Source organism: Phocoena sinus, chromosome 3 (assembly GCF_008692025.1).
Source record: "Phocoena sinus isolate mPhoSin1 chromosome 3, mPhoSin1.pri, whole genome shotgun sequence".
Taxonomy (NCBI): Eukaryota; Metazoa; Chordata; class Mammalia; order Artiodactyla; family Phocoenidae; genus Phocoena; species Phocoena sinus.
Window position 1 is genome coordinate 20,567,776 of NC_045765.1, and position 11,555 is coordinate 20,579,330.

The following is an 11,555-nucleotide window of genomic DNA, read 5'->3' on the forward strand; positions in this document are numbered from 1 at the left end:
TTTTTCCAAACAAAAAGTTTTTTTAAAAATGGCCCATGCCTCTGTTCCCCTGAATTTTGTCTCTTTGAGACTCTCTGACTTCAGTCTCATAGTCCCCAGAAATGTGCTATTACAACTGTCTCAGTGAAGAGCAGTGGGATACACTTATCACAACTGAGGTTCTAACATTTGTGTTTACAGAATATAGAAAAAGAACTCAGGGAAAATGAAATAAAAAACACATAACATACAAAAATACAGAATTAATACAGAAATTCAAAGAATTACATTTATAACCTAGAGGTTTCAGATACTAAGAATCAGAGTGTAGAATTTGAAGTCAGTACCTCTAATACCAGCCATGTGACCTGGAGCAGGACATTTTACCTCTTCTTTCTTCAGTGTCCTCATCTGGGACCAAGAGATATAAATTCTCAGTGTATGTAGGAAAAAAAACATGCGAGCATATGAAGAAGATTCCTGAAAATGAAAGCTAAGGAGGGAAAACTAGATACCAAATAATCTCCCACCCCAAGATCTTAGTGATGTCATCAATATTCTTTGGAGTCTAAAAAGCTTTGAAGTCTCCAAGAATTTCTAGTTTTAAAGGGGTAGGGAAGTGAATTGGGGAAAGAAAAGGGCCTCACTTCCTAAGGTCCCTCTCAGAACCTTGTGCTTTATATGAGGACTCACTTAGTATTTAGGACCTTATGACACTCTCCCATGCAGCTGGTGGAAATGTAGATTGTTAGAACTTCTTCAGGTGTTTTGGCAATATTTATTCAAATAAAAAAGTGCATATGTGCACAATGAAGTTTGTATAGGGATGTTCACTGCAGTATTGTCCTAAAAGCGAATCATGGACACAAAATGTCCACCAAAGGGATCAGTCAAATAAACTATTATGCATCTATATCATTAAAGACTGCATCCATGAAAAGAATGAGACATATGCATATACTGATAAGAAATGATTTCTTACAGGTGTTTACCATAGAAAACAAGTTATGTAAGGAATTCTACCATTTTGAGGGGTGGGGTAGGATACACACACACCTATCTACCTCTCCCAAGGTGCTTATTTACACTTAAACTATCTCTGGAAGGCCACAAAAGAAATTTAACAATATTTTTTGGAAGGTATGGGTGTGAAGTGTGGGGAATAGTCTAAAGGGCATGACACAGGCAGACATTTACTTTTCACTCTGTATCTTATATATTTTTGCATATATAATCATGTGAATATAGCCCCTTCTAAAAACAAAGAATTTGTATATTTAAAAACATCCCCAAACCCCTTCCCAACACCTCCACCTCTCTTTCCTCCCCTCCCCTCCCCCCCTCCCCTCCCCTCCTACCTCCTCCTCCCCTCCTCCTTCCTCCCGCCCCTACAAACTCCTAGCCCTTTACCCGGCACAAGTTCACCAGCTCGTCCTTCTCCAGCAAGAAATTGAGAGCCTTCAGCTCTAAGAGATGTGGCTGACAGGTGGGGAGCACCCCTAGAAAAAAGGTGTTTCTGACTGACGGCGAACGGAGGTTTAGAAGAATTGCGTTGGTTTATTTCTTCGATTAAACAGGGATACAAATATATATACCAAGTAGTAGGTAAGGGGAAAATAAAGACCCTAAAAACCTTCTAACCGTTATTTGTAAAGAAAACTTAAAGTGGAACCCTGACTATTTGAAAAGGCAAAAGCGGGCGCGCGCTGCAGGCTGGGACTTGTAGTCCCTTCTGGATGGGCCACAGTGCGGCTGCGCGGAAGAGTGGGCGCTCTCCCGCGCGCATGTGTGCGGCGGCGGCGGCAGGGCTGACTGCAGTCCCGTAGAGTCAACCCAGCCGGTGTCAGGCCGCTCGGCATGGCGATCCCCGCGGCGTCCTTGGGGCCCTCGGCGCTGGGCCAGAGCGGTCCTGGCTCGATGGCTCCCTGGTGCTCAGTGAACAGCGGCCCGACACGCTACGTGCTCGGGATGCAGGAGCTGTTCCGCGGCCACAGCAAGACGCGCGAGTTCCCGGCCCACAGCGCCAAGGTGCACTCGGTGGCCTGGAGCTGCGACGGGCGTCGCCTGGCCTCGGGGTCCTTCGACAAGACGGCCAGCGTCTTCCTGCTGGAGAAGGACCGGTTGGTGAGCCGCTAGGACCCGGCCCAGGCTAGGGAGAAGGACTGTGGTAAAGCGAGGTGTGGTGGCAAGGAGAGAACGGGGGTGAGGAGTGTGGAGGTGAGGAGAGGGGAGGAGGGTGAAGGGGTGTGGAGACGAGGGGCGTGTGTGATGCGAGACAGAGGAGTATGAGGGTGAGGAGGGGGTGAACGGGCTGGGGTGGTAGGGGGTGAAGATGGGGATGCTGGAGAGGAGGACTGGTGGTTAGGGAAGGTGGCCGTGTGTAGGGAGTGTAGTAGTAAGGAGGTGTGAAGATGAGCGGGGAGTCGCGGTGCGGGGATAGTGAAGACCGGGGGTGAGGAGGATGGATGGATGGGTGGTGAGGAGGATGGTGGGGGTGTGGGAGAGTGGTGGGAGGAATTGTGTGGTGGTGAGGGGTGGCTAGGGGCAGTGGTGGTGGGCTCACTGTGGTGGTAAGGAGGGCCTCTCTGAAAATGATAGGGCCTCCATGGCAATGAGCAGGTGGGTTGGGACCCCTTGGTGGCAGAGTAAGGGTAGAAAACCAGAAAGAAGGAGGAAGGCCAGGGAGAGCAAAAGAGTAAGGGCATTGATGTGGAACCCATCCTCAGAACAGTTCAGACTGATTGGGGAGGAAGGGAGGGAGGATTTTGGAAGGAGTTTGGGGGAAGAGGCTTGGAAGGATTTGACTCTCTAATTACCCAAACTTTTGTTGGTCACAAGATAGCTCTGTTTAAATAAGGTTGAGAAGTTACATGGGGAGGCAGGTACATATGGGTGAAGTGACATCTGTATTCTGTTCTTTCAGGTCAAAGAAAACAATTATCGGGGACATGGGGATAGTGTGGACCAGCTCTGTTGGCATCCAAGTAATCCTGATCTCTTTGTCACTGCATCTGGAGACAAAACCATTCGCATCTGGGATGTGAGGACTACAAAATGCATTGCCACTGTGAACACTAAAGGTGACTATTCAGAGAGTGGGCAGTAGGAAGATAAGCTACTTATAGTCATTCAACAAGCATTTTGCAAGTATCTTCTCTGTGCATGACCCTGTAGGTATAGGACATCCTGAGCTGAATAAGACAGTTTCCAGCTCCAAGGATATTAGGGTTTAGTGCAAGGAGAGAGACATATGTATAAAAAAAACACTAACGTAATATGACGTGGTCATCCTATAACGGAGAAGTCTACAAAGTAGATACCCAGAATGGAAATGCTTAAGTCTGCCTGGGGGAGATAGGGAGGGCCTCACAGAATTTGAGCAAACTCTTAGGGTAGCCATATAGATTTAGTGGTCAGGGTGCATTGGGTGAGCAGCTCTAGCAGGGAAGAGCATGTGCAAAGGAATGGAGAATTTGGGAAACTGCTGATAGGCTAGAATGGCTGATCTTGGAATAAATGGCTTTGATGGTCTGGGAGAAAATGACCTGGAAGTTGTGCAGTACATTTACAGACTGTTTTTCACCACGTATTACCTTATAAACCTTGAGGCCCTTTATTAAATTTTATTGACTAAGATGTTATTGATTATAAGATGCATCAGTATTTTATGGACCATTAGGAAAAAAAATAAAGTTTTATTTATCATATAGTCATGATACACCGAAAATTTTGAGATGTATCCTGATGCATTCTAAGATATATTATAGGTAATAAAGTGTGAAAAAATATGCATCTTAGAATCAGTAAAGTTGATGAAATTTTTAATTGATGTATTCAATGTGGGCTACTGGACTTTATTGGCAAGACTTGTACCTGGGGGTGGAATGATGTGGTTTCCCCAACTAGACAACTGGTGATATGTGAGTGATTTAGGTGGTATATGGATGAATATTAAAAACTGATTGTGTATATATTTTAATGCCTACTAGAAAAAAAGAACTAGCCCATAGAATTTATTGCTAAAGTAAAGCTATTTAAGTAAAAATTTGGGGGGTCAATTTTAATAAAAATCTGGAGTGAAGAAAAGTATAGCTGTTACATGGATAGTACAAAAATTGTGAAAATGGCATGTGAATGACTGGAGTTTGGGAAGTGCTGGTGTAAGAGTTAGAGGCTTTGGTGTCAAGTCTGGGTTTAGATCTTGGCTCTGTTACTTCACAGCTTTGACACTTCGGCTCATTTCTCTTCCATTTTTTCATCTGTAAAATGGGGGTAAAAAGTGTCCCTTAAAGAAACGTGAGAACTAAAGGGGGACATTTGTAGATGAATGTGCTGGACTCCCAGTTGATGTGTAAGTGGTAGTGCCCTTCTGTTGACGAGGACCTTAGTGAATGAGCTCTGGCGATAGCTCTAGTTTTTCTGTGATAACAAAATAAACTTCTGGAAGATTATGGGCTAACATTATCTTGCTGATTATATGTGGGTTCCCAGGGGAGAACATCAATATCTGCTGGAGTCCCGATGGACAGACCATTGCTGTAGGCAACAAGGATGATGTGGTGACGTTCATTGATGCCAAGACACACCGTTCCAAAGCGGAGGAGCAGTTCAAGTTTGAGGTCAATGAAATCTCCTGGAACAATGACAATAACATGTTCTTCCTGACAAATGGCAATGGTTGTATCAACATACTCAGGTGAGGGGTTCTAGCTGAAGGGACTGTCATATCTTTGCACTGGGTGCTGTGGTGGATACCAAGGTGAATTAGATGTGAGTCTATTTTGAAGGACCCAAAAGGACTAATACAGTTGACCTTTGAACAACACGGATTTGAACTGCTCAGGTCCACTTATATGTGGATTTTTTCAAGAGCAAATATTACAGTCCTACCTGATCCGGGGTTGGTTGAATCTGGGATGTGGAACCTTGGATACAGAGGAACCGTGGATACAGAGGACCAACTAAGTTATGTGTAGATTTTTGACTGTGCAGAGAATTGGCACCCCTAACCTTCTTGTTCAAGGTTCAACTGTAGTAATAAAGAATTCTAACCTCTCTTGAGCACCTTTGAACTAGGCACCTTATATTTCACTGAGTCCTCAGAGAAATCCTAGGGACTCGATGGTGTGCTTCCCATTTCACAGATGAGGATCAGGGACTCTGGGTCACTAGTCAGCTGGTGAGCACTAGAACTGGATGCACTTGGAATTATAGCTAATTCGTACCCTTAAAGTCTCCACTTAAATATCACTTCCCCTCCAGGGAAGCCATCTTCACCCCCAAGGTTAGAAACTTATTTTGTGTACTTCCTGTTGGAAGCATTTCTCATTCTACATTATAATTGCATGTTTATTTCTCTATATCTTCCATTAGACTGTAAACTCCATGAAGGTAGGGACTGTATTTAACTTGTTTACTGTTAAATCCCTAGTGCCTAGCCCAGTATCTGCTACACAAAATTAGGATCTCAGTGAATATTCTCTAAATGAATGAAACTGTGGAATTGAAATTGAGATCTGTCTGATTCTGTTCTTTCTGTTATCTTGGGTGAGCAATGCAAGGCAGAGTGAAATAGGCTCTGTGTGAGAGCCTGGGAGTTTGCTGTAGAATCCCAAGGAAAGAAACTTATATTGATTGTGGCAGTTGGGGGTTGAAGGAGGCAGCTTCTGAGCTTGACCTTGAAAGATTAGTTGAATTTTAAGAATCAGCAAAAGGGAACTGCGCAATGGACAAAACAAGTGAGAATTAGCATGATTTATTTAGAGAGTAGTTGGTAGATCAGGGTTGCTGGGAGTGGTGGCAGATAAAGTATCTGAAGAGAGACGTCCTGAAACGGGAAGATAAAGCTGAAGTATAATTTGAGACCAGGTTATTTGGGTCTGGAATTCTATGCATAGCAATTTGTACTTTATTCTGCAGGCAGTGTTTTTTGTTGTTGTTTTTTTAAAGCTTTTTTATTAGAAAATAAAACAGATACAGAAAACCATGAAATATAAATGTGTAGCTTAATGAACTATTATATGCTTAACACCTGTGTAACTCCACCAGGTCAAGAAATAGTACTTTGCTGGCCACCTCAGAAGTCTTGCCATGGGCTTTGTCCTTCCTAATCAAAACTCCCTCCCCCAAAAACAGTCTTGATTTTTATAATATTTCTTTGTAGTTTTAGCTACCAAGTGTGCATCTCTAGATACTCTAATTTTGCCCACTTAAAAAAGTTTGATATGCCTTTTAAGTCAGCTAAACTACGGAGTCCCCCTCCATCCCTTTCTTTTACTTAGGACTTAGCTGTTGAAAAAGCAGGCTGTTAACCTGTGGAGCTTGTCCCAGTCTGGATTTTGCTGATTCCAAATGCTTGCTTATTTGTTGGAATTTAAGAGACATTTCCTCTAATCTGTTTGGTTACCCAGGAATATAGTTCATTTAGAGAAAGCAGGATAAATGGTTGATTCTTTCCCTTTGTCATTAGGTAATGAGTTAGTTCTCTGTCACCTCCAAAGATGATCACCTAGGGTTTTTTAAATAAAAAAGAATCATTATGGACTCATGGATTTAAGCATGGTAGAAGTGTTTCAGTCTATCGTAATCATTATCCTTATTGAAGCTCAAATTATCTTATTTTTGGCAAATGGGATCCTCTTCAAGTTGGTTCCTGAGTCGTTTTTTCTTTTTTTTTTTGACATAATCCTATTAGTCTTCAGTTTCTTGCTCTCTGGTATGACAAGATATGCCAGGTTCATCTTATGTTTTTCCTGCCTCAAATCTTTAATCAGAAAATTCTGAGAATTCCTGGATTCTTCTACTAGAAAATAATATTGGAGCTAAGAATGTCCATATTGTTGGGTTGACTGTTTATAGACCTTTCCAGTGGACAGAGCTAAGAAGTATATGTATTGTATATACCTTAAAGATAAAATACTTTGTGAATTCATACTGATAACTTCCAGTTAAAATCTCTTTCCTTCCAAACTGAGTGCTCTGGTTCTCAGAGATGCAGGGGATTATAGAATTTGAATATCCCATGGTTGCTTATTACCTTCATCCCTTGTTACACATACAGATATTTCAGAGTAACAATACTACCACCACCACCACCACCAATATGATTGCTTAAAATAGTAAATTTTGCTTTTTGAATATGCTTTCCTCATTCTTCCTCCATTAAAAAAAATAGTCAATACTATATATTGTCAGATTATACAGCTATCACATATTATACCTTAAACATAATATAATTTCCACAAGAAACTACGTATTTAATGCTCATTACCAGCCTGGTAAGTCTGGTACATCTCTAGTCACTGATTGTCAAAACTCACTTTCCAGTTTTGATTCCTCAGGAAGAGTTCAGGGGAACAAGATTCCCTGAGTTCCTACTTATTATAGCTTATATACTTCTAAAATTTTAAGATATGTTATGGGGCTTCCCTGGTGGCGCAGTGGTTGAGAGTCCGCCTGCCCATGCAGGGGACACAGGTTCGGTTCGTGCCCCTGTCCGGGAAGAACCCACATGCCGCGGAGCGGCTGGGCCCGTGAGCCATGGCCTCTGAGCCTGCGCGTCCGGAGCCTGTGCTCCGCCACGGGAGAGGCCACAACAGTGAGAGGCCTGCGTACCGCAAAGAAAAAAAAGATACTTTATTATATTGTGCTTATTATTTGAACTTTTTATAATTAATAGTTTCGCTAGATATAAACATTTCAATTCATATATTCTTGCTGGTGTATCTTAAGTATGTTACTCCATTTTCTTTTCGCATAAAGTGTTACTGTCAAAAAGTCTGATGACAATCTAATTTAAAGTCCAGTAATTTTACTACTATACGTCTTCTTGTTGGTTAGTCTGGGTTCATATTCTCAGGTATGTGGCGTTTCAGTGTATTGTTTGACATCTTTTTATTTCAGGAAAGTTGTTTTGAAATTCCAGTCTTTGATATTTGTTCTGTTGTCTTACTTCCATTTTCTTCTTAGTGTCTCCTCTTACCGTCTTAGTACCACGGTCCTCTTCCCCCAGTTTGATTGCTGTTTGTCTTGTTTCTCAGCTACCCAGAGCTGAAGCCTGTGCAGTCTATCAACGCCCATCCATCCAACTGCATCTGTATCAAGTTTGATCCCATGGGGAAGTATTTTGCCACAGGAAGCGCAGATGCTTTGGTCAGCCTCTGGGATGTAGATGAGTTAGTGTGTGTTCGGTGCTTTTCCAGGTAAGCAGCTCTGCCAGCACTTTCCTTGTTGGATAAATTTGTTTTATGTCATGTTGGGTGAAACTGGGCCCTCCTCTCACTGGGATATTTTAATGTCTCCTCTGTCTACTCTGTTATAGGCTGGATTGGCCTGTGAGGACCCTCAGTTTTAGCCATGATGGGAAAATGCTGGCATCGGCATCGGAAGATCATTTCATCGACATTGCTGAAGTAGAGACAGGTAACTATAATGAGACTCCTCTGTCTTTCATTTCTGGCCATCAGGCCTTCTCCTGTCATGTGTTTTCATCTCTGCTCATTACTACTTGGCCAGCACTAGTATAAATGGGTATTAGCATAAATGCCAGCATTAGCACAAACTCCTTAAGGCAAGTTTGTTTATTATGACTATTGTAGTCAGGTAATGGAGGGAGCAAAGAATTAGGAAAGAAAGGGGCAGGTCTGAAAGAGAGTGATTAAAGAAAATATTTTACATTTTATTCAGTTTTAATTCTTCCATTATAACAAAATTTTTGAAATACAGAAAGGGAGAAGAATGAATGAATAAATGGATGGATGGATGAATGAGTGAATGATCCCACTATTTAAATACAACCTCCTTTAGCATTGCGGGATATTTCTATCTTTGGCCTGTATGTAGACTTAAAAAATACATATATACATTTTATAATTTAAGAAATTATTAAAATAGATGTGATTTGTTTTAAAAAGCAACAAAACAGAACTTGAAAATAGAAAAATGAGAGGTGAGTATTCATTTTACAAAAGAATTTCCCCAGATTTATTTTTTAAAGCAGCTTTATTGTTTTTGGAAATACATGATACTTTATTAAAAGAATTCAAACTATATAGAAAACTTCAAAGAAAGTAAAAAGTTTGACATTCCACGATTTAAAGAGTGCCACTCTTACAGCATTTTGGTGAGCATTGTCCAGCCATCCAGACATGCAGCTCCTTCATGTCCCCTCGTGTTCATGTGATGTAGGCGTGCTCTCCTGCTGCTCCGGGGCCCTCCCTCCTCACCTGCAGGGTCTTACAGCTTCTTACATGGCGATGGCTGTTGAGCTCTACTGCTGTTTTTAATGGGGTTTAGAATTCCGTTGGCTATACCAGTATATACCTAAGCTGCCCCACTCTTAGATGGCTTCTGGTCTTTACACCATTATAAATGATTCTTTGATGAGTATCATTTTACTTATGTAGTAATCCTTTTGGGTAAAATTGGGATTGCTGAGTCCAAACTGCTCACATCTTGTCAGGAACCAAACTTCCTTACAGAAGAGTTATTGCAGTGTTTATCGCAGCAGCAACGCATGCATGGAGTTAAAGGCCGAAAGGGAAATGGAAGGGGAGTAGCAGCCTCCGACACCATTTTTTATGTCTGTGTAACACAGAAATTTGCTCAGACATGTGGCTATAGATTGCCATATCCTAGCATTATGAAGAGTGGTTAACTGTCCCTGAAATAGATTACTTAAAAGAAAAAAAACAACTATATACAAAGCAGAAACAGACTCACAGACATAGAAAACAAACATGGTTTACTAAAGGGGAAAGGGAGTGGGGGGAGGGATAAATTAGGAGTATGGGATTAACAGATACAAACTACTCTATGTAAAATAAATAAGCAACAAGGATTCACTGTATACTGCAGGGAACTATATTCAATATCTTGTAATAACCTGTAATGGAAAGTGATCTGAAAAAAAACAAATCAAAACTAAATCACTTTGCTGTACATGCTCTACACCTGAAACTAACACAGTATTGTAAATCAACTATACTTCAATTAAAAAATCTTCTTTATACACATACACACACATATGTATATATGCATATGTGTGTGTATATATATATATATATAAACAGCTTTATTCAAATACAATTCACATACCATATAGTTGACCAGTTTGAAGTGTATAATTCAGTGTATCATGCATTTTTAAATCAGCACCACACTGTGAACATTTTACTACATTAATCTTAACTCTAAGGTTGAAAAAATGTTAAGCAGGACTAAAAAAAATGGCTTTGGAAAAATTATGTTTAACTTCCACAAGTAGGAAGAAAAATTTTTGGAAAAAAAAAGTCCTTGTGGTTTAGTAGAAAGATCTGTGGCTTTGGAAACAGACTGATTTCCTGTGCTGACTCTGCTGTTTCCCTTTTTATTTCCCCTGCTGCTTCCTTGAGGTGTGACTTAACTGTTCAGTCATCTGTTTCTTTATAAAATGGGGTTTAAAATCATTACTTGCCTTGCTGGATTGTCATTATACTTTATTAAGATAAAGTATAATCCATCTGATTCATAAGGGGTGCTCAACAAACAGCTGCTGTTGCTGTTTTTTCAGGAAGGGTAGAATCGGGTTCAGAGCACAGGCTCTTAAGTTAACTGGCCTGCGTTCACATCCTGCTCTGCCACCCACTGCCTCGTGACCCCTCTGCGCCTCAGTGTTCTCTGCAAAATGGGGTAGTAATTGTACTTATCCTATAGGGTTATTAAGCAGATTAAATGATTTAATGTAGGTAAGTGCTTAATGAGTATGGTCTCTTATTATTAATGTATTGATTGGTTTCTCTATATTGATTTTTATAGGAGACAAGCTGTGGGAGGTACAGTGTGAGTCCCCCACCTTCACCGTGGCTTGGCACCCCAAAAGGCCTCTACTGGCATTTGCCTGTGATGACAAAGATGGCAAATATGACAGCAGTCGGGAAGCTGGAACTGTGAAACTTTTTGGGCTTCCTAATGATTCCTGATAGGGGGACCTGATGTATGGAGAAGGCCCAGGCAGAGGCAGGCTTCCATTGTATAGTTAGTTTGGTCTGTTCTCTTGGAGTTGGTGGGCACCTAAAGTATTTATAAATTGGTATAAATTATACAAGTCTTTTATCAGGCTGCCCATTCCAGTCTCCTTCGTATTTGTTATGGTAGCTGTTCCCGTTCCTTGCCCCCTGCAGGAGGGCTCTGCAGTGATGACACCAGCATACCTTGTCCTGTCTTTCTGCTTTTGGGGATATGGTGGACTTTGTTGGGCTTGCTTCTGCTTGCCACCTAGTTTGAAGGGGTGGGTGAGGAAGGGTGAGACAGGGATGGAGATTTTTTATAATAAAAAAGAAATACATTTACTGTTGAGAATTGAACATTTAATAAAACTGACTTTTTAATTATGGGACTTCTAGGACTTTAAAAATTATGGTAACATTATCATTATTATTTTCTTATGTTTTTTTTAATTTTTATTTTATTTTTTTATTAATTTAATTTTTATTTATTTTTTTGTTATCCATTTTATACATATTAGTGTATACATGTCAATCCCAATCTCCCAATTCATCACAAGACGACCACCCCCCGCCACTTTTCCCCCTTGGTGT

The 11,555-nt window shown here is 41.0% G+C and overlaps 1 protein-coding gene across 1 annotated transcript; it reads left to right on the plus strand.

Moving 5' to 3' along the window:
- The first annotated feature begins 1,740 nt into the window (after positions 1 to 1,740).
- On the plus strand, positions 1,741 to 11,353 carry THOC3 (THO complex 3). The gene is made up of 6 exons (XM_032629240.1): positions 1,741 to 2,103; positions 2,903 to 3,059; positions 4,471 to 4,675; positions 8,019 to 8,180; positions 8,300 to 8,400; positions 10,774 to 11,353. Exons 1-6 carry the CDS (start codon positions 1,837 to 1,839, stop codon positions 10,935 to 10,937), a joined length of 1,056 nt encoding a protein of 351 aa, XP_032485131.1. The 5' UTR covers positions 1,741 to 1,836; the 3' UTR covers positions 10,938 to 11,353.
- Positions 11,354 to 11,555: the final 202 nt, after the last annotated feature.